Source organism: Hyla sarda, chromosome 1 (genome assembly GCF_029499605.1).
Source record: "Hyla sarda isolate aHylSar1 chromosome 1, aHylSar1.hap1, whole genome shotgun sequence".
NCBI lineage: Eukaryota > Metazoa > Chordata > Amphibia > Anura > Hylidae > Hyla > Hyla sarda.
In genome coordinates this window covers 373,538,710-373,562,987 of record NC_079189.1, presented here as the reverse complement: position 1 = coordinate 373,562,987, position 24,278 = coordinate 373,538,710, and the positions used below count along the sequence as shown (strand labels likewise).

Here is a 24,278-nt window from a genome sequence, read left to right as displayed (position 1 = left end):
TGGGGTTTTTTGCTGTTCTGGCACCATAGGGGCTTCCTAAAGGTGACATGCCCCCCCAAAAACCATTTGACGCTCCTTCCCTTCTGAGCCCTCTACTGCGCCCGCCGAACACTTTACATAGACATATGAGGTATGTGCTTACTCGAGAGAAATTGGGTTTCAAATACAAGTAAAAGTTTTCTCCTTTTCACCCCTTGTAAAAATTCAAAAATTGGGTCTACAAGAACATGCGAGTGTAAAAAATGAAGAGTGAATTTTCTCTTTCACTTTGCTGCTATTCCTGTGAAACCCGTAAAAGGGTTAAAACGCTTACTGAATGTCATTTTGAATACTTTCGGGGGTGCAGTTTTTCTAATGGGGTCATTTATGGGGTATTTCTAATATGAAGACCCTTCAAATCCACTTCAAACCTGAACTGGTCCCTGAAAAAAAGAGAGTTTCAAAATTTTGTGAAAAATTGGAAAATTGCTGCGGAACTTTGAAGCCCTCTGATGTCTTCCAAAAGTAAAAACTCATCAATGTTATGATGCAAATATAAACTAGACATATTGTATATGTGAATAAAAAAAAAAATTATTTGGAATATCCATTTTCCTTACAAGCAGAGAGCTTCAAAGTTAGAAAAATGCTAAATTTTCAAATTTTTCATCAAATTTTGGGATTTTTCACCAAGAAAGGATGCAAGTTACCAAAAAAATGTTACCACTACGTTAAAGTAGAATATGTCACGAAAAAACAATCTCGGAATCAGAATGATAACTAAAAGCATTCCAGAGTTATTAATGTTTAAAGTGACAGTGGTCAGATGTGCAAAAAATGGCCGAGTCCTTAAGGTGAAAAAGGGCTCAGTCCTTAAGGGGTTAAAGGGGTACTCCGCACCTAGACATCTTATCCCCTATCCAAAGGATAGTGGATAAGATGACAGATCGCCGGGGTCCCGCTGCTGGGGACCCCCGGGATTGCCGCTGCGGCACCGCGCTATCATTACTGCACAGAGCGAGTTCGCTCTGGGGGTAAAGACGGGCGATACAGGGGTTGGAGCACCGTTACGTCATGGCTCTGCCCCTCGTGATGTCACGGCCAGCCCCCTCAATACAAGTCTATGGGAGGGGTTGTGGCGGTCTTCACACCCCCTGCCATAGACTTGCATTAAGGGGGCGGGTCGTGATGTCACGAGGGGCGGAGCTATGACATTACGCTGCTCCGTCCACTGTATCGCTCTGTATCCGTCCTCCGAACTTGCTCTGTGTAGTAATGTAAGCGCGGTGCCGCAGCAGCGATCCCGGGGGTCGCCAGCAGCGGGACCCCAGGGATAAGATGTCTTGGGGCGGAGTACCCCTTTAAACGTTAAACATGACTATGGGATTCTACTAGGGAAATCATGTTTTATAATAAATGCCCCTTCCTTGATCCTCCCACTGCCCTATCTTCAGCAGCAGATCAGCACACAAACTGTTCAATACAGTAGACTGTTGGCTTCCCAGCCAATAGTCCTGTGGTAATGACAGGTATGTTACCTTTCTTTCCTTCAAGGAATGTATAAAATACATTCGCATATTAATACAGGAGTCGGGGAGTCGGAAGTACAGAAAACTCCGGAGTCTGAGTCGGAACATTTATCTACCGACTCCACAGCCCTGATTATTATACCGCTTAAACAAAAATCGCTAACATTATAAGCAAATTAGTGCGTTTAAAATAGGGGACTATTTATAGAAATCATTCGATTGCTAATACTGTTCCGTACTATGCATAAGGCATAGCACTGATCAGTGTTATCGGCTAACTTCTGCTCTGGCCTGCTCAATCTCAGACCAGAGCAGAAGACGCCGGGAGACAGGCGGAGGCAGGTGAGGGGACCTCCGTCCAATACTACAGATGATCGGATCGCCGCGGCAGCGCTGCGGGCGATCCGATCATCCATTAGGATGTATAGGATGTAAATGTACGTCATGGTGCGTTAAGTGCCACCTCACCAGGACGTACACTTACGTCCTGCGTCCTTAAGGTTTAAAAATAAATAAAAAAAATAAAAAAAACACACACACACACACACACACACACACACACACCACAACACAGCAAGTGGCCGTAACCTAAGAGCCGTAACTTTTTAATTTTTTTCTGAGGATGTTTTCAGGGGGACTATTTTTGGGTGAGTAATTTTTTTTATTATATATATTTTTCCATTTTTTATTTTCCACATTTTTGTACACAACTTTTTCTATTACTGATCATACGATAACACAGTTGAGTACACATCTGTTACACTGACAGACATAGTATAGCAGATCAGACTCTACCTTAGGTAAAGGCTAATCAGCTTCTGTAGCCATTACAATGAAGGCCATTGTTAGGCCTCCGGCTGCCATGGCAACCATGGTGCTCTGCTTTCACTTTCACTTTGTAGCGTCTATCAGGGTTACAGAGGGAGCTCCTGCCCTCTGTAATCCTGATAGATGCTGCTGTCACACTGACGGGTTCTATAGGGTTACTTCAGGATCGAAGCACAGTGCTGCGGCCCATCCTCTTCTCTGATCACTTCATTGCCTCAAGCAACGGAGGAGGAGGGAGGGGGAAGGAGGAGACCCCACAAATGTCACTTTTATTGGTCTGTGAGTACTGCCAGACCAATAAAAGCGATAGCCAGCCAGGGACCACTGCCATTGGTCCCTGACCAGCTTCAGGGATACTCGGCTGTGCTGCACAGCGTCAGATGGCCCTGTGACAGTTTAAACTCATCAGGTACATGTATCTGGTGATGCGGCAAGTAAGCCTTAAAGAGGTACTCCAGAGGAAAACTTTTTTTTTTTTTAAATGAATTAGTGCAAGAAAGTTAAACAGATTTGTAAATTACGTCTATTAAAAAATCTTAACCCCCTAAGGACCAGGGGTTTTTCCGTTTTTGCACTTTCATTTTTTCTTCCTTACCTTTAAAAAATCTTAACTCTTTCAATTCTGCACCTAAAAATCCATATGATGGCTTATTTTTTGCACCCCCAATTCTACTTTGTATTGACATCAGTCATTTTACCCAAAAAGCAATGGCGAAACGAAAAAAATCAGTGTGCAACAAAATTGAAGAAAAAACACAATTTTGTAACTTTTGGGGACTTCCGTTTCTACGCAGTACATTTTTCGGTAAAAATTACACCTTTATTCTGTAGGTCCATACGATTAAAATGATACCCTACTTATATAGGTTTCATTTTGTATTACTTTTGGAAAAAAATCATAACTACATGCAGCAAAATGTATACGTTTAAAATGGTCATATTCGGACCCCTATAACTTTAATTTTCTGCGAATCAGACAGCGCATTCTTTGCGCCGTGATCTCAAGTTTTTAGCTGTACCATTTTTGTACTGATTGTACTTTTTGATCGCTTTTTATTCAATTTTTCATTTTATAAAAAGTGACCAAAAATACCCTATTTTGGCCGTTGGAAATTTTTTGCGTGTACGCCATTGGCTGTGCGGTTTAATTAATGAAATATCTTTATAAATACCACATGTTTATTTTATTTACACAGTTTTTTTATTTTGTTTTTTTAATGGGAAAAAGGGGGGGGGTGATTCAAACTTTTATTAGTGGAGGGGTTAAATGATCTTTATTCACTTTTTTTTTGCAATGTTATAGCCCCTATAGGGGGCTATAACACTGTACAAACTGATCTCTTACACTGATCACTGTTATCCCATAGGCTAACATTGATTAATGATTCTGCCGCTTGACTGCTCATGCCTGGATCTCAGGCACAGAGCAGTCATTCGGCGATCGGACAAACAGGAGGAAGGTAGGGACCCTCCTTGCGTCCTGTAGCTGTTCGGGACGCCGCGATTTTGCCGCAGATTTCCCCAACAGCCCACTCAGCTAGCCGGGGGTAGTTCACTTTCACTTTAGACGCGGCAATCAACTTTGAACACCGAGTCTAAAGGGTTAATAGCGTGCGGCACCACGATCAGTGCCGCGCGCTATTAGCCACGGGCCCCGGGTTATAGAAAGGGACCGGACTCAGGGCGTACAGGTACGCCCTTGGTCCTTAAGTGGTTAATCCTTTTAGTACCAGCTGTATGGTAAAGAGGAAATTCTTTTATTTTTGAATTTCTTTTTTGTGTTGTCCACAGTGCTCTCTGCTGACAACTCTGTCCGTGTCAGGAACTGCCCAGAGCAGTATAGGTTTGCTATGGAGATTTTCATGTGTCACAAGCTGAGCATGCTTCAAACCCGGTGGGTCCCGACTATCAGCAGCCGGGACGCAATGGTTAATGCTGGGCATCTTGATCGACCAATGCCCAGCATTAACCCTTTGGACACCGTAATCAAAGTTGATTGTGGCATCTAAAATACAGGGTTAACGATCAGTGGAGCTGATCGGGACCACTGCAGTAAAATCGCGATGTCCTGATCAGCTGAGTGGGTGGCGGGAAGGCCCTTACCTACCTCCTCGCTGTCAGATTAGTCCTTTGCTACTCCAGGAAGCTTCAGCAGGCTGGAGCAGTAGATCACCGATAACACTGATCAATACTATGAAAGTTAATAAAAGTGAATTAACTTCTTCCTAATAAAAGTTTGAATCACCCCCTTTTACAATTTTTTTAAATAAAATAATGCAATAAAAAAATAAAAATAATCATATGGGGCACCGCTACGTGCGTTAATGTCCAAACTATTAAAATATAAGGTTAATTAAACCGCAAGGTCTAATGTACACATAAAATAATGCTAAAGTCCAAAATTGCGAATTTCTGGTCACTTCACATACCATAAAAAAATTTAAAAAACTATCAAAAAGTCACATCAAAATAAAAATGGTACTGATAAAAACCGATCACTGCGCAAAAAATGAGGTTCAGAAGATGACAATTTTAAACATACTAATTTTGGTGCATGTAGTTATAATTTTTTTAAAGTAGTAAAATAAAATAAATCCTATATAAATTGGGTATCCTTGTAAGCGTATGGACCTACAGAAGATAAGGTGTAATTTTTTATGAAAAGTGCACTGCGTACAAAAGGTAGCCACCAAAATTTACAAAATGGGGTTTTGTTTTATTTGATTTCACCCCACAAATTTTTTTGCTATTTCTGCTAATTTTGGTTTAAATAAGGTATGTCATTACAAAGTACAATTGGCGACGCAAAAACAAGCCCTTAAATGGTTCTACAATAGTAAATAATTCAAGAAGTAAAAAGATGCACTCACCCAGAATACTTGCTAGAAGGAATCTTTATTCACTAACAGCTTAGGCTGCTCTCACACAATGAATTTCTCCGTTTAGGAACTTCCGTCAGCAGTTCCGTCACTACAGCTGCGAAGCCCGGCCGTTACAAAACCCCTGACGGCCGTGACTAAATTGCATTGCAGCCTATGGGGTTTTGTAACTGCCCGTTTGCACCCGTATATGCCCGTAATTCATTACGGGCGTTATACAGTGACGGGACATCGTGGTGGAAAAATTACTGCATGCAGACTGTTTCCTGCGCTCCAAGCGCACTTCCTCGGGTTTCCCATCTGCATTGCCGCTCACAGGCGAGTATTAAATAGACAATCATAGGGTTACTATAGAAACATCTAAACAAATATGAGCAGTAGCTCAGAACGAAGTAAAACAAATTACAAAAATTAACTAAGATCATTCCGGTCATTCAAACTGGCCGGCCCTGGAGCTTCTAGTCTGAGGATCCATCATGCCTCACACTGGAGCAGCATTTTATGATGGTCACCTCCATTCCTAGGACATTGAATCTTTTCCCGAAATTTCAGAACTGTCCCATCTCCCCATTTTAGAAGGGGATGCGGAAAAAAAGAAAGTGCAAAAATGAAAATTGGCCTGGTCCTTAAGGGGTTAAAGAAATGGTAAGAGCTCAGCTTTATCGTGAACATTCAATTGGCTGCAATAATAACCATAAATGCATGTTAATGAGAAACACAGTTATTGTAAACCTAAAATCAACTAGCATTAACAGACTAAATTTCAGCCACCTTTTTTTTTTCCCAAAAACTGTGAAATACATTTTTTTATGCCAACAACCATTTACTAGTACAATCAAGAAGAACACCATTTGTATGAAAGACATTTTACTAACCTGACTCTCCAAGTCCGGGTTGATGGCAGCTTTTAATAGCAACACACGTCAAACTTTTGTTAATTTTGAGAGTATTAAGAATGGGTGGCCAATCTGATAATTTTACTCTGTCTGCATTAAAGCTGAGGGTTCCTCGTTGGAGATTGGTTTTCACAGCTTGTAAAGGAACAGAGTCTTGTAAGACACATAAGTAGTCATAATGTGATCTGAAGTCCATGGCCCCTTGACGGCGTATTCTTACAGAATCAATCATCTTTCTCTTTTAACTTATGCTCTGTGACAATAAAAGCAGAATATTAATTCATTTCATACACAGCTTTTTGATGGAAATATTGCCAACCATGATCTTTATTAAAAAATAAATAAATAAAAGTGAAATTCTTAATCTACTCCCTTTTCCCTGTGAACAATACGTCACACCATGGCTCAGCAAATCGTAAGCACCAAGCTGTTAGCAGTCAATTTTCATTACTGGATATGCATTTTTTAAATGAATTAATAAAAAAGAAAAGTTTTTTTTAATTTATCTAGAACCCCGTGCTGGACTAGGATTTTCGTTTTCATGCAATTTGGGACGGCAAAGCTCCCCATCAGCCCGAGCGCATATACTAGAGACCATGGGAAAGATTTATCAAAACCTGTGCAAAGGAAAAAAAAAGTTACCCAGTTGCCCATAGCAACCAATCAAATCACTTCTTTCATTTTGCAGAGGCCTTGTTAAAAATGAAAGAAACGATCTGATTGGTTGCTATGGTCAACTGGGCAATTTTTCCTCTGGACAGGTTTTGATAAATCTCCTCCCATGTGTGCTGAATAACCTGTTTGTGTTACACTGGCATAATGGAAATGTCGCTTAAAAAAAAAACTATATCCCGGAGTACTTTTAACCCTTAAAGGTGTACTCCCGTGGAAAACTTTTTTTTTTTTTTTTAAATCAGCTGGTGCCAGAAAGTTAAACAGATTTGTAAATTACTTCTATTAAAAAATATTAATCCTTCCAGTACTTTTTAGGGGCTGTATACTACAGAGGAAATGCTTATCTTTTTAGATTTCTCTGATGTCATGACCACAGTGCTCTCTGCTGTCCATTTTAAGAATTGTCCAGAGCAGGAGAAAATCCCCATAGCAAACATATGCTTGCTCTGGACAGTTCCTAAAATGGACAGCAGAGGGCACTGTGGTCATGACATGGCACTCCTGAGCCTTGTTGTGCGTCCGCAGAGCATTTTACATCCACATTTGGGATATTTCCGTACTCAGGAGAAATTGCGTTACAAATTTTGGGGGCCTTTTTTCCTTTTACCGCTTGTTAAAATTAAAAGTATGGGGCACCACCAGCATGTTAGTGTAAAAATTTTTTTTTTTTTTACACTAACATGCTGGTGTAGACCCCAACTTTTCCTTTTCATAAGGGGTAAAAGGAGAAAAAGCCGCACAAAATTTGTACGGGGAAATACCCCATATGTGGCCCTAAACTGTTGTCTTAAAATACGACAGTGCGTCATTTGAGGCCTAAATTGGGGATTTGCATCCGCCACAAAAATACCCTATGGCAGGGATTCCCATGGCTATCCGGCAATACTGGGAGTTGTTGTTTTTCAACAGCTGGAAACTCATTTTTTGGAAACAGTGCTGTATGAGACATTTTTTCTTTATTTTTATTTGGGGGGGGGGGGGGGGGGAAGAGACTGTGTAAGGGTATGTGTATATGAGTTTTACTTTTTAATTTGTGTAGTGTTTTTAGGATACATTCACATGGGCGGGTTTACACCGAGTTTCTCGCTGGGAGTTTGAGTTGCGGCGGAAAAATTGCCGCATCTCAAACTTGCAGCAGAACATGCTGTAAACAAACTTTTTAACCAATAACAGCGCAACGGGGGAACTTTGGAAGGGGAGTTAAAGGGGTTATCCACCATAAGGTGATTTTAGTACGTACCTGCCAGGCTATCTGGGTATTTCCTGTGGTCTCCTAAACTACACATCCCATAGTTTCATGCAGTGTTTCTAAAACGGAGCCTCCAGCTGTTGCAGAACAACAACTCCCAGTATTGCCAGATAGCCATTGATTGTCCTGGCAGGCTTGGAGTTTCACCAGCTGGAGGCACCCCATTTGGGAAACACTGCCGTAGGGTTTTGGTGGAGACCAGCCCCATCCTTGTATCCGAGTCCGCCCCTATTGCAAAGTCCTAATTTAGGCCTCAAATGCTTATGGCGCTCTATCACTTCAGAGCCCTGTCGTATTTCAAGGAAACAGTTTAGGACCACATATGGGGTATTTCCATACTCAGGAGAAATTGTGTTACAAATTTTGGGGGGATTTTTCTCCTTTTACCCCTTATGAAAAGCAAAAATTAGGGGCTACACCAGCATGTTAGTGTAAAAAATACAAAATGTTACACTAACATGCTGGTGTTGACCCATGCTTTTCATTTTCACAAGAGGTAAAAGGAGAAAAAGACCCCCAAAATTTGTAACGCAATTTCCCCTAAGTACGGAAATACCCCATATGTCGACGTAAAGTGTTCTGCGGACGCACAACAGGGCTCAGGAGTGAGAGAGAGTCATGTACATTTGAGGTCTAAATTGCTGATTTGCACAAGGGTGGCTGATCATTACAGCGATTCTGACATAAACGCAAAAGAAAAATATCCACGTGACCACATTTTGGAAACTACACCCCTCACGGAATGTAACAAGGGGTATAGTGAGCCTTACAACCCCACAGGTGTTTGACAAATTTTCGGAAAATTAAAACTTTGTTGTTTTTTTCCCTGAAATGCTGGTGTTACCCCAAATTTTTCATTTTTACAAGGGGTAATAGGAAAAAAGCCTCCTAAAATTTGTAACCCCATTTCTTCTGAGTATGGAAATACCCTATATGTGGATGAAAAGTGCTCTGCTGGTGAACTAAAAGGCTCAGAATAGAATGAGCGCCATTGGGCTTTTGGAGAGAGAATTAGTCTGGAATTGAAGGCCATGTGTGTTTACAAAGCCCCCATGCTGCCAGAAGGGTGGACCCCCCACATGTGACACCATTTAGGAAACTACACCCCTCGCGTAATGTAATAAGGGGTACAGTGAGCAATTACACCCCAAAGGTGTATGACAGATTTTTGGAACAGTGGTCCATGAAAAATTAAATTTTTAATTTGCACAGACCACTGTTCCAAAGGTATGTCAAACGCTAGTGGGGTGTAAATGCTCATTGCACCCCTTATTAAATTCTGAATTTAATAAGGAGTGCAGTGTGAATGTCATTTTGAATACTATGAGGGGTGCAGTTTTCATAATGGGGTCCATCATAGGGGATTTGCAACATAAAGACCCTCAAATTCACTTCTAAACTTAACTGGTCCCTGAAAAATTCTGATTTTGAAATTTTTGTGAAAAATTGGAAGATTGCTGCTATGCTTTGAAGCCCTCTGTCTTCAAAAAGTAAAAACATATCAACTTTATGATGCAGACATAAAGTTAACATAATGTATATGTGAATCAATATGTAATTTATTTGACATGTCCCTTTTCCTTACAAGCAGAGAGCTTCAAAGTTAGAAAAATTTCAACATTTTCCTTTAAAATTTTCCTGAAATTTTGGAATTTTTTACCAAGAAATGATGCAAGTATCGACGAATATTTGCCACTAACATAAAGTAGAATATGTCACGAAAAAACTATTTCAGAATCAAATTTATAGGTAAAAGCATCCCAGAGTTATTAATGCATAAAGTGATAGAGGTCAGATTTGAAAGAAAATGCTCACATCCTTAGGGTTATAATAAGCTCCGTCCCCAAGGGGTTAAAAATCTTAACCCTTCCAGTACTTATCAGCTGCTGTATGCTCCACATGAAGTTATTTTCTATCTGAATTTATTGTCTGCCTGACCACAGTGCTCTCTGCTGACACCTATGTCCATGTCAGGAACTGTCAAGAGCAGGAGTAAATCCCCATAGCAAACCTATCCTGCTCTGGACAGTTCCTGACATGGACAGAGGTGTCAGTAGAGAGCACTGTGCATTTCTGCTTGGCAGGTTGTAAAAGCAGATCACAGAGAATGTAATTCCATGCACTGTAACAGCAATGAGTTGTATGAGCAAATGAATGATTGCTTTATAAAAGTCCTCAAGGGAAAAGAGAAAAAAAAACAAAACTTTTAATTAATATATATATATATATATATATATATATATATATATATATATATATATATATATATCCCCTATAATAAAAAATAAAAAGAACCCCTCTTTTTTCAGTTTTCAAATAAAAAAAATGTATTTGATATTGTCGTGTGCGGAAGTGTCCGACCTATTAAAATATAACATTAATAAAACAGCACTGTGAATGGTGTAAATGTAAAACAAAATAACAAATGAAAAATTCTGTTTTTTCTTTGCCATCACATCCTACCAAAAATTAAATAAAAAGCGGTCAAAACAAAAACTCAGATCAATACCAAAATGACACTAGATTATGGGGCAAAAAATTTGCCCCCATACAGTTTTATAGACAGAAAATTAAAGTAGAGGACAGAAAATGTAAATTTTTAATTAATTTTTATAGTAACTTTTTTGTTGTCGTTAATTTCTTTAACCCCTTCCCACAGAATGTCATATATAAACGCAGGGTTGTGCAGTGCGTTCGTGCATCCGGACGTTTATAAATGACATTCAGTTAACCAGCAGAAATCCCGCTGTTTCCAGCAGGAGACAACTTCTGCTTCACCCCCCAGGACCATCCATTGATGGTCCTGCTCAGCGATCACTGTGATTGGTCCCTGTGGACCAATCACAGTGACCTGGGGTGAAAGTTAAGATCCCCCGCACTGCCCGCCCCTGGAAGTCGGGCAGAACGGGGGAAGATGGCTGCGGGGGCTCGCGGGGACCTGCGGCATAGGGGGGGGGGGGGGAACACGCGGGGACCGGCGGCCTTACCTGGAGCAGCGGCGGGACCGGCCACGTGGAGGAGCAGCAGCGGGACCGGCAGGTAAGTACATGGTCCTCACTGCTGCTTCTAGGAGTCTGAAAACTACAACTCCCAGCATGCCCTGTCTGGGCATGCTGGGAGTTGTAGTTTTGCAACTTCTGGAGGGCCCCAGTTTGGAGACCATTGTATAATTGTCTCCAATCTGTGCTCTGTCCAGGCATGCTGGGAGTTTTAGTTCAGCAACATCTGGCCCTTCTTATGTTGCCGAACTACAACTCCCAGCATGCCTGGACAGTCAGTGCATGCTGGGAGTTGTAGTTTTTCAACAACTGGAGACACACTGGTTTGGAAACATTGTCTGTTTCTAACTCAGTGTTTCCTAACCTGTGTGCCTCCAGCTGTTGCAAAACTATAACTCCGAGCATGCACTAACAGACCATGCAAGCTGGGAGTTGTGGTTTTGCAACAGCTGGTGCACCCCCCCCCCCCCCCCCCCCCTGTGAATGTACAGGGTACATTCACATGGGCGAGGGTTTTACAGTGGGTTTCTAGCTGCAAGTTTGAGATGCAGCAAATTTTGCTCTGGGAAACTCGCTGTAATCCCCCGCCCGTGTGACTGTACCCTAAAAACACTACACTACACCACCACAAAATAAAATAAAAAGTTAAAAACATTACATATACACATACCCCTACACAGTATCCCCCCCCCCAATGGCGCTCTCTCACTTTGGAGCCCTGTCGTATTTCAAGTCAACAGTTTATTGCCACATAAGGGGTATCGCCGTACTCAGGAGAAATTGCGTTACAAGGTTTGGGGGGGCTTTTTCTCCTTTAACCCTTCATGAAAAGGAAATGTTGGGGACTACATCAGAATGTTAGTGTAAAAAAATTTAATTTTTTACACTAACATGCTGGTGTTGCCCCATACTTTACATTTTCACAAGAGGTAAAAAGGAAAAAAGCCCACCAAAATTTGTAACTCAATTTCTCCCGAGTACGGAAATACCCCATATGTGGGCACAAAGTGCTCTGGGGGCGCACAACAAGGCCCAGAAGGGAGAGTGCACCATGTACATTTGAGGAGATTTGCACAGGGGTGGCTGATTGTTGACAAACGCCAAAAAAACAAAAACCCCACATGTGACCCCATTTCGGAAACTAAACCCCTCACGGAATGTAATGAGGGGTGCAGTGAGATTTTACACCCCACTGGTGTCTGACAGATCTTTGGAACAATGGTCCATGGAAATGAAAACTTTTGTATAGCCCACTGTTCCAAAGATCTGTCAGACACCAGTGGGGGGTAAATGCTCACTTAATTCCTTGTAACGTTCCTCAAGGGGTCTAGTTTCCAAAATGGTATGCCATGTGTTTTTTTTTTTTATTGCTGTCCTGGCACCATAGGGGCTTCCTAAATGCGACATGCTCCCCCGAGCAAAATTTGTTCTCAAAAAGCCAAATATGACTCCTTCTCTTCTGAGCATTGTAGTTCGCCCGTAGTGCGCTTCAGGTCAACTTATGGAGTACCTCCATACTCAGAAGAGATGGGGTTACAAATTTTTTTTTTTTGGGGGGGGGGGGTATTTTCTGCTATTAACCCTTGCAAAAATGTGAAATTTGGGGGGAAACATTTTAGTGAAAAACATTTTTTTTTTTACATATGCAAAAGTTATCAAACACCTGTGGGGTATTAAGGCTCACTTTATTCCTTGTTATGTTCCTCAAGGGGTCTAGTTTCCAAAATGGTATGTCATGTGGGTTTTTTTTTTTTTGCTGTTCTGGCTTCCTAAATGCAACATGCCCCCCAAAAACCATTTCAGAAAAACGTACTCTCCAAAATCCCCTTGTCGCTCGTTCGCTTCTGAGCCCTCTATTGCGCCCGCCAAACACTCTACATAGACATATGAGGTATGTGCTTACTCGAGAGCAATTGGGCTACAAATATAAGTATACATTTTTTCCTTTTACTCCTTGTAAAAATTTAAAAATTGGGTCTACAAGAACATGCGAGTGTAAAAAATGAAGATTGTGAATTTTCTCCTTCACTTTGCTGCTATTCCTGTGAAACACCTAAAGGGTTAAAACACTAAATGTCATATGGAATACTTTGGGGGGGGTGCAGTTTTTATAATGGGGTCATTTGTGGGGTATTACTAATATGAAGCCCCTTCAAACCTGAACTGGTCCCTGAAAAATAGTGAGTTTGAAAATTTTGTGAAAAATTGGAAAATTGCTGCTGAACTTTGAAGCCCTCTGATGTCTTCCAAAAATAAAAACTCATCAATTTTATGATGCAAACATAAAGTAGACATATTGTATAAGTGAATAAAAAAAAATTATTTTGAATATCCTTTTTCCTTACAAGCAGAGAGCTTCAAAGTTAGAAAAATGCTAAATTTTCAAATTTTTCGTCAAATTTGGGGATTTTTCACCAAGAAATGATGCAAGTTACCACAAAATTTTACCACTATGTTAAAGTAGAATATGTCACGAAAAAACTAACTCGGAATCAGAATGATAAGTAAAAGCATTCCAGAGTTATTAATGTTTAAAGTGACAGTGGTCAGATGTGCAAAAAACGCTCTGGTCCTAAGGTGTAAAATGGCCTGGTCCTTAAGGGGGTTAAAAAAAAAAATAAGTTTTGCGTTGGAGTACACCTTTAAAGGAAAACTGTAGTGAAAATTTTTCCTTTAGCCCTGTGCCCGAGCTGCAAAACTTTAGCTCACCTTCCTACTTTCCCCCGTTGTGCCGATATCTGTGACCCGCTCCTCTGGTACTGGTCTTCTTTCTGTTTCCTGAGAACGGCGAGTCATGCTGTACCCAGTGTATCGCAGGCCGCATCGATGTCCTGCATCGGCTGGCGATAGGCTGAGCGTCCCGATCCTCCGATACTGGTTTGCGTCCTGGGGACGGTGAGTCATACTACACTCAGCATACCGCTTCGGCCGGTGATAGGCTGAGTGCACTGCCATGTAAGGAGCCCGGGCAGCAGGAAGAAGGCGGGGCCCAGGCTCCTTACATTAGTAAGGAGCCTGGGCCCCGCCTTCTTCCTGCTGCCCGGGCTCCTTACATGGCAGTGCACTCAGCCTATCACCGGCCGAAGCGGTATGCTGAGTGTAGTATGACTCACCGTCCCCAGGACGCAAACCAGTATCGGAGGATCGGGACGCTGATATCGGTGCAACGGGGGAACGTAGGAAGGTGAGCTAAAGTTTTTTATTTTTTTTGCAGCCCCGGCACAGGGCTAAAAGAAAAAATTTGCACTACAGTTTTCCTTTAACCTCTTAAGGACCCATGACGTATGCGTACGTCATGAGTCCCGGTCCTGCGATATAACGCGGGGTCACACGGTGACCCCGCATCATATCGCGGCGGGCCTGGCGTCATAGTGAAGCCGGGACCCGCCTCTAATAGCGCGCGGCACTGATCGCTGTGCCGCGCGCTATTAACCCTTTAGCCGCGCGCTCAAAGCTGAGCCGCGCGGCTAAAAACGAAAGTAAAAGTGCCCGGCTAGCTCAGGGAGCTGTTCGGGATCGCCGCGGTATAATCGCGGCATCCCGAACAGCTGTAGCACAGGAGGAGGTCTCTTACCTTCTCCTGTGCTGTCCGATCGCCGAATGAATGCTTCAAGCCTGAGATCCAGGCTTGAGCATTCAATCGCCGAAAACACTGATTGATCCATCCCTATGGAGATGGATCAATCAGAGTAAAAGATCAGTACATGCAATGTTATAGCCCCCTATAGGAGCTATAATATTGCATAAGAAAAGTGTAAAAAAATCATTAACCCTTTCAATTATCCCTTCCCCTAATAAAAGTTTGAATCACCCGGCATTTCCAAAAATAAAAAAAACATTATGTAAATAATAATAAAAATAAATATATGTGGTATCGCCGCGTGCGGAAATGTCCGAATTATAAAAATATACCGCTTTTTAAACCGCTCGTTCAATGGCGTACGCGCAAAAAAATTCCTAAGTCCAAAATAGCGCATTTTTGATCACTTTTTATACCACAAAAAAGTGAATAAAAAGTGATCAAAAAGTCTGATCAGAACAAAAATGGTACCGCTAAAAACTTCAGATGACGGCGCAAAAAATGAGTCCTCAAAGCAACCTGAACACAGAAAAATAAAAAAGTTATAGGGGTCAAAATATGACCATTTTAAACGTATAAATTTTCCTGCATGTATTCATGATTTTTTTCGGAAGAGATACAAATTCAAACCTATACAAGTAGGGTATCATTTTAACCGTATTGACCTACAGAATAAAGATAAGGTATCATTTTTGACAAAAAATTTACTGCGTAAAAACAGAAGCCCCCAAAACTTACAAAATAGTGTTTTTTTCATCAATTTTGTCGCACATTGATTTTTTTTTCCCGTTTCACCGTAGATTTTTGGGTAAAATGACTAATGTCATTACAAAGTAGAATTAGTGACGCAAAAATTAAGCCATTATATATAATTTTAGGTGAAAGAGTTATGATTTTTTAAAGTTAAGGAGGAAAAATTGAAAATGAAAAAAAAGGAAAAAGCCCAGGTCCTTAAGGGGTTAAAGGGTGTCATTACAGAGTCCAATTGGTCCTGCAAAAAAACAAGCCTCAAATGGCTCTGTAGATGGAAAAATAAAAGCGTAATGGCTCTTAGAAGAGCCATGAGAAAAAATAAAAAAATAATTTAAAAAAAATTTAATCTTCTGTGTCATTAAGGGGTTAAAGGGTACTCTTAGCTCCTGAAAGCATGACCATGGCATTAGAGCATACACGAGAGGTCTCAATGATGGATGAATCTTCACTGTCAGTTCTGTAATGCAATTAGAGTATCTTTTAGAAAGCTCTAGGTAAGTGTTTCCTATCCAGGGTGCCTCCAGCTGTTGCAAAACTACAACTCCCAGCATGCCCGGACAGCCTTCGGCTGTCCGGGCATGCTGGGAGTTGTAGTTTTGCAACAGCTGGAGGCACCCTGGCTAGGAAACACTGACCTAGGTGTCAGGCTTTTTACATTAGGGAACACATCCGTAGTATGCATGCGACAGCAGACACCTCAAGGCTCACATAAGTATAATACAGAGCGCAGGGTGCACCTATTGTTCCAAAAGAACACAGCTAATCGCGACATGCAGCTAGAGCCCCAGCATACAGTGACGCGGTACTGCCATACTCACCGGCTGCTATGAAGCCCGCTCCACACCGACCAGCCGCCCTGCTCAGCAGACACAATAACCGCCTCCCGCTTCCCCCATAGCGTTCCGTTTCCTTGGTTTCCCAACCGTCCTCCAAAGCCTGCTGAGCCCCGCCCCCAGATTCCTGGTGTCCGCCCCAATCCTGTCTTCCCTCCCGCCTTCTCCGTGCACGTAAACACTTCCTGTCAATATCTCCCGCCACTGCCCTTCATACTTACTTCATGTTCCTTATTATTAATTCTGCTTGTATAACCTTAAGGACACAATCATTTAGGCCTTAAGGACAAAAGCAATTCAATTTTTTCATTTTGCTTTTTTTCTCCTCCCCATCTAAAAGCCATAACTCTATCATATTTCCATCCGGGGACCCATATGAGGACTTGTTTTTTGCAAGATCAATTGTACTTTGTAGTGATGACTCATTTTACCATAAGGGTATGTTCACACTACGGAATTCGCACCGCGAGCGGAATTCCGTGGTGTGAATTTAATTAGTGTGAACGGGTCTCCGCGAGACCCGTTCACACTGCGGAATTTCAGCGGCGGAAAATTCCGCCGTTGAAATTGTTCTGCGCAAAGAAACAACATGTTCATTCTTTGCGTGGAAGTCCGCGAGTACTGCCTAGCAGTCAATGGTGTCGGTGCAGTGCTTCGCGGTCCTACCCCTGCCGTCGGCTGCCAGGCTTAATCCCCGCTCTCGGAATTCTGCGAGCGGAGATTCCGTTCACACTTTGTAGTGTGAACATACCCTAAAATATGAAATTGAAATGAAAATCGCAAATTTTCGTTTTCATACTGTACATTTTATGGTAAAAATGACATGTTTTCTTTATTCTGTCAATACGATTAAAATAACACCCATATTTAGATACTTTACCATTATTGTACTGTACTTTTTTTTTTAACACAATGGCCCTCATTTCCTATTGCAAACCCGACATGTTTTGTCTGGTTGTGCGCCAGATTCTGTCACATTGCGCCAGAAATTCTGTCTGCGCAGGATCTTGCGCCAGAATTTGCACCAGAATTGAAAAAACCCTGACAAAGAAAACCCGAAAAAGGGGCGTGACAGCCATGAAAAGGGGGTGTGGTCTACGGAAAAGGGCGTGTTCCTGACATTTTCACAAAAAAACAACATATTTACTAAGGTTTCCACAGAAAATGTAGTGGATTTGAGCTGAGGAAAACCCTACAGATCAGAGCAGGTGTAAAAAAAGCAAAGTGTAGGGAAAGTGGAAAATGTAGGGAAACCTTAGTAAATACCGTGGAAAATAAATTGTAGGAAATAAAAACCCACAAAGAAACCTACACTCCACTCTTACTAAATGAGGACCAATACGTTTATTTAAAATTGCCCTATTTTGACCACCTATTGCTTTCAAATTTTTCAGTACATGGGGCTATATTAGGGCTATTTTTTTTGTGCAGTGATCTGTAGTTATTGGTACCACTTTTGGAAATATGTAACTTTTTAAAGGAAATCTGTCATCAGTGTCACCTGCACTCTATCCTGTGAGTACAGACAGTTGACACTGATGACAGCGATACTTACCTGTTCCTGTTCTGTGGTGATGTTCTACAGCCATCCTCTTTGGTATCTTCAGCTTTGGGCCCGACTTGGAGCATGGGAGGAGCTTAGTGACATCGCTGCTGCTGTTCTCTGCTGGATCCCGCTGCTAGCAAACAGCAGCAGTGACGTCACTAAGCTCTGTCCAAACTCCAATTCGGCCCCAAGTTGAAGATACCAAGAGGATATCTGGAGAACATCACCACGGAACGGGACCAGGTAAGTATCGTTGTCATCTGTCTCACCTGCACTACCTGTCTGTACTGATAAGTGCAGGTGACATGTGAGCAGGCAACATATTGAGGGAGGGGGGCGGAGACCTGCACAGTGAGGCCACGCTCCCTTTGAGAGGAATTCAGACTAGTGAGCTAAACTAAAAGTGTAATAAAAAAAATATGTAAAGGTGATGTACATGGTCAGGATTAAGTATTGAGTGATATATTAACGACGAGCGTCGTAAATTTATGGCACTGCTAAGTGTCACTACGAGTACAGCTCCGTACATTTACTGAGCTGCTTTTCTTGATCTCCGCGTCTCTGGACGCGGTGATCGGAACTGGATGACTGCTGATATCTATCAGCAGCCATCCCGACATATCGCCCAGGGGGTCGTGAGACACCCCTTGTTGGCGATTGCCATGATTCGCCGGTCAATTCTGACCAGCGAATCATGGCTTTTCCAGGCTGATCGGGTCTCTGGTGACCCGATAGCCCGGAAAATAGGGATGATCGGAGCTGTCAGAGACAGCCCCAATCATCCTAAAGGATAGAAGCGAGGTGGCAGGGTGTCACCTCCTCCTATCCCCTACAATTGGCTGATCAGAGGCGAATCGCAGGGCAGGGGCGGGGGGGGTCAAAGTTGAGATCCCCGCTCTGCCCGCTCTGGAAGTCCGGGCAGAGCGGGGCAAAGATGTCGGCGGTTATCGGAGGGGGATTGGAGGGGGACCAGCGGCGGGGAGGACCAGCAGCAGACAGTGGGGGACCAGCGGCTGGGAGGACCGACGGTAGCAAAATGCAGCAGTGAAAAAACCCCTTGTCGGCGATCACCGTGATTCGCCGGTCAATTCTGACCAGCGAATCATGGCTTTTCCAGGCTGATCGGGTCTTTGGTGACCAGATAGCCCGGAAAATAGGGATGATCGGAGCTGTCAGAGACAGCCCCAATCATCCTAAAGGATAGGAGCGAGGTGGCAGGGGTGTCACCTCCTCCTATCCCCTGCAATTGGCCGATCAGCGGCGAATCGCAGGGCAGGGACGGGGAGTCAAAGTTGAGATCCCCGCTCTGCCCGCTCTGGAAGACTGGGCAGAGCGGGGCAAAGATGTCGGCGGTTACCGGCAGGACACCGGCATACAGCGGGGGATCGGAGGGGGACCAGCGGCGGGGAGGACCGGCGGCAGACAGCGGGGGACCAGCCGCTGGGAGGACTGGCGGCAGCAGAATGCAGCAGTGATAATCTGGTAAGTGATCTTCACTGCTGCATTGCTGCATAGTTTTACAACTACAACTACCAGCATTCCCAGATAGCCAAAGACTGTCTGAGCATGCTGGAAGTTGTAGTTTTGCAACATCTGGAGGGCTACAGTTTGGAGACCACTGTATAATGGTCTCCAAACTGTGCACTTCCTGATGTTGCAAAACTACAACTCCCAGCATGCAAAGACTGTACAGGCATGCTGGGAGTTGTAGTTTGGCAACATCTGAAGTGCCAGATGTTGCAAAACTACAACTCCTAGCATGCCCTTCGGCTGTCCGGGCATGCTGGGAGTTGAAGTTTTGCAACATCTGGAGGCACACTGGTTGGGAAACACTGTTTGTTTCCTAACTCAGTATTTCCCAACCTGTGTGCCTCTAGCTGTTGCAAAACTACTGGAGGTACACTGGTGCGGAAACACTGCGGTAGTCTGTTACCTAACTTAGTGTTTCCCAACCAGTGTGCCTCCAGCTGTTGCATAACTACAACTCCCAGCATGCACAGTCTGTCAGTGCATGCTGGGAGTTGTAGTTTTACAACAGTTGAAGGTTACCCCCCCCCCCCCCATGTGAATGTACAGGGTACATTCACACGGGCGGGCGGAGGTTTACAGCGAGTTTCCCTTTCAGTTTGAGCTGCAGCAAATTTTCCGCCGCAGCTCAAACTCCCAGCGGGAAACTCGCTGTGAACCCTTGCCCGTGGGAATGTACCCTAAAAACACTACACTACACTAACACAAAATAAAGGGTAAAACACTACATATACACCCCCTTACACTGCCCCTCCCACCCCCCCAATAAAAATTTAAAACGTGGAGGCGCATGCGCGCGGCTCACGGAGAGGAAGCAGGTGATGTGAGCTCCGCGCCACTCGTGTCTTTATAGCCTTCTTAAGCGCCGAATCTCGGCTCCACAACGCTGATCCACATACCAATCTACTTCTGAATATGCCCAGGTCGGGTAGGAGGGGGGCGCTCCGCAATTCGCAAGCTCTCTCACAGTCTATTCCTGACTTATTCCGCTCGGGGGCCCGCTCAAAGATGGCGGCGGAGCGGGATGCTTCCCCGCTCGGACTATCTGATGGGGAGGAGCCTGCTGCACCTACAGACCTCACGCCAGCGGCCATGTTTCGCAACATCAAGAAAATGTTCCACTCGGCTCTGACTAAAGCAGTGGACGACTTCACTTCTCAGCTGCAAGACCTGGGCAAGAGGGTCTCAGATAATGAAGCCAAGTTGGACGTGCTGGTTGATGCCGCTGAGGAAGACAGAAGGGACCTCGATGATCATTCGGCCCAGCTGCGGGATCTGGAGCTGAAATTGGAGGACCTCGAGAACCGCTCAATGCGGGCTAACCTACGCATTCGTGGCCTTCCTGAACCTGATACAGATCTCACTAAAACGGTAACTTCTCTGTTTTTTGACCTTGCCCCCCAACTGGAGCCGGAGCTACTCAGGTTTGATCGCATCCACCGGGCCTTAGCCAAACCGAGGGGCCCTGACTTACCCCGGGATGTGGTCTTGAAGCTGCACTACCCCGAAGTCCGCGATGTCCTGCTGACCGCTGCCCGCAACCTAACGGTGCTTCCTGGGATGCCTCCTTCGGTGCACCTGTACTCAGATCTGGCTCCCTCTACATTGGCCCGCCGCAGGGACTTTCGTCCGATCACTTTGGCATTGCAGCGGGAACAGATAAAATACAAATGGGGGTTCCCGTTCTCCCTGTCCTTTCAACTGAAGGGGAAATCTCACACGGTACGCTCATTACCTGATGCACAGGAGGTCCTGCTGCAGGCCCGCATACCCCTTGTGGATCTTTCATCCATGCCTCAAAGAACGAATCGTCCTACCAGAGTATGGACCCCAGCGCCACGGGCTGGACGGGATCGGCCCCTCTCCCAGGAACCATGCCAGCCTGCTTGAAATCACAGTTCGGGACTCTGTTTGTGGGCTGTATCCTACCTGCCCCGTTTTGCTCCACCCGGGCCTCCATGTTACCCCTGTGGGACCCTCGATGGTGCATGCGGCCCCCGGATCCCCCCTTATTTTGATATGCCTGCATATGTGTTGGACTGAGGACCTGGGGACTTCCTTGCCCCATCTGCTACACATGTTGTTTTGCCCCTGACTTCTATTGGTAAATGGTCGAGGCGACCTGGACCCTACTCATTTGGATTTTCATTGTCCACGACTGCTCGCTGTTGCTTGCCTCCGAACTGCCTGTGTTTCCCTATTGCTCATACGGGACCCTGGCTTAGTGTACTAGGCCTGATTCCCCCTTATCTGACACGCTTGCCTGTATGCTGCGATGGATATCTGGGGACTTCTTACTGGAGCCTACAACGCCTGATCCTACCGCTGATGCCTACTATACTTTAGTCTATACTGCCTGGACCTGGCCAGTCGGGCCTTTACCTTGTGTCACTAACTGCCCTTCTCTCACCCTCCTTCTCCCCTGCTTCATTACCTTTTCCTACTTCCTTCACCTATACAGGCTCTTTGTTCTCTTTTTCTCTTGCTTAACCCCTTAATTCTCAGCCCTATGTTTTCTTTTTTGCCTTCTTTTCCTCCACTCTCTCCCTTCCTCCTCCTATCTTGACTTGCAATCTTTGCTTGGATCATCCATGTAATAGGCTAGACGTGAGTGGACTGATGTGCCTCATCTACCCCGGCCAGGGTGTGGGAAGTTCGATGGTTCTAGTGGTACTCTGGACCATCTTTCCCGAGTACAATTGTGTTTTTATTTGTATTGTTTTGTTTGCTTTTGTTTCTCTTGTTGTTTTAGGAGGTTCTCTATCTATGTACCTGTATTGCACTGCTGGAGATGTTCCTGGATCGGTCGTCACCTTCTGTAATGTATATCAGGAGGTGGCCCCTTCCCTTTTGGTCAACCTATTGCGCTCTTTATTCTATTGCCTATGTGTAGAGTAATTTCTCATAATGTGAGGGGCTTTAATTCCCCCTCTAAAAGAAGGATGGCGTTCTTAGCTTACACCCGACTCAGGCCTGATATAATTTGTATACAAGAATCGCATTTTACTATGTCCAGCTACCCCAACTTTTTCCATAAATCCTATATGAGGGGGTATAGAGCGTCTTTTACTAGTAAGTGCAGGGGAGTTGCGGTCTTTTTACACAACTCCCTCCCACTCGAAGTATCCGACGCTAAATGCGATCCGGAGGGTCGCTACCTGATTATTTTGGGATCCTTGTATGGGAAGACAGTGTGTCTTATGAATACTTATGCCCCTACTGATAACCCTATTTTATTCTTTAAAGACATGTGCACCACTCTTGGATCCCTGACGTACGAGACCTTGATCTGGACTGGCGACTTTAATTTCGTATTTAATGGCAAGTTGGACCGATCTAATACGGTTCAGTTTCGTAGGTCGGGGACCCAACAGCGCCTGCTTTCTAACCTGTTCACTACACACTCCCTAGTAGATACTTGGAGAGAACATAATGGTAACAGTAGAGGATACACTTATTATTCCCCGGTTCAGTGTCACTATACGAGAATAGACTGGATATTGGTCAATGCTGCCACGGTACCTCAACTACTTTATTCCCGACATGTCCCCATGTCGTGGTCAGACCACGATGTGGTGTTGTCGGTCTTTAACTTTATGTCCCCCCTCACACTCCCTTATAGGTGGAGATTGAATGAATCACTATTGACTATGCCACGCATTAAGACCCAACTTGAATCTGATATCACTTCTTATTTCACTCTGAACAGCTCTCCTCAATCATCCCCTCATTGGACGTGGCTGGCTCATAAGGCCTATGTGCGAGGTCGCCTGATCTCTGTGGCAACGGGTTTGAAACGTGACAGAACAAGAGTTCAAGTGGCCTTGGAAGCCAAACTTTCCAGGTTAGTTTTTGCACACCAGCAGGACCCTACCCCCTATCTCTACAAATCTATTGCGGAGGCCAGGTTGCAGCTGGATGCCCTACTCTCCACAAAGGTGGAAAAGGCTTTGAGATGGACTGGAGCGACATATTATAGACAGGCGAATAAGCCTGTTAGACTGTTGGCTGCTATGCTTAAAAAAACATCCTCGTTCAATCGAGTTCATAGTGTTCAGTTGAAGCCTGGCCTCCGCACCTCCCACCCAGACCGTATCTATGAAACTTTCTCTGCTTTCTATACTCACCTTTACTCAGCCCCTCCTCTTCCCAACTCTTTTTCCACCTCTTTACATGCCTTTTTGTCCCCCCTGTCACTCCCTACTCTATCTGCTCTGGACCGGGAGGTACTGAATGGCCCCATCACGGCGGAGGAGGTAGAGCAAGCTATTAAGCATCTCAAATTGGGCAAGTCCCCCGGCCCGGACGGATTTTCCTCTTCATACTTCAAGACATTCTCTTCCCAGCTGATCCCCCATCTTGTCTCCTTCTTTAACTCCATAATGTCTGGTGCTACTCCCCCTTCAGAGTTTCTCGACGCTTTGATCACTGTTTTACCTAAACCCTCTAAGGATCACTCTCTCCCCTCTAACTATCGCCCTATCTCTCTTCTTAATGTTGATTCTAAGTTACTCACTTCTATCCTTGCTTCTAGACTTAATTCTTTCCTACCCTCCCTTATCCACCAAGACCAGGTGGGGTTCATTCCGGGCCGCCAAGCACCGGATAACATTAGGAAAATTCTAAATCTAATTAACTATTCTGATGTCACTAAAACTCCAATGTTAGCCCTGGCATTGGACATAGAAAAGGCCTTTGATACGGTTTCCTGGCCGTACTTATTTCAGGTGTTATCTAAATTTGGCATCTCTGGTTCCTTTGTTCGCACATTGCAGAGCATTTACTCGACCCCGACAGCCTATCTCAAACTACCCTCTACGTCACCCTCCCCTATCTCTATAGGCCGAGGTACCCGACAGGGATGCCCCCTTTCGCCAGCGCTCTTTGCGCTGGTGATGGAACCCCTAGCAGTCGCTATTAGGGATAATCTTGACATTAAGGGGCTTACAGTGGGTACAACCGAATACAAAACTAACCTATTTGCTGATGATCTCTTATTGACGCT

The 24,278-nt window shown here is 44.1% G+C and overlaps 1 protein-coding gene across 1 annotated transcript in view; it reads right to left on the bottom strand.

Moving 5' to 3' along the window:
- The window catches only part of CEP78 (centrosomal protein 78), a 103,203-nt gene extending 86,877 nt beyond the window's left edge, over positions 1-16,326 (bottom strand). Inside the window, exons 1-2 of the mRNA XM_056523610.1 lie at positions 16,186-16,326; positions 6,091-6,364 (exon numbers count right to left, since the gene is read on the bottom strand). Of these exons, the coding sequence (XP_056379585.1) occupies positions 6,091-6,343 (253 nt within the window). The 5' untranslated portion in view covers positions 6,344-6,364; positions 16,186-16,326. The remainder of the gene's footprint in view (positions 1-6,090; positions 6,365-16,185) is intronic.
- Between the last annotated feature and the right edge of the window lie 7,952 nt (positions 16,327-24,278).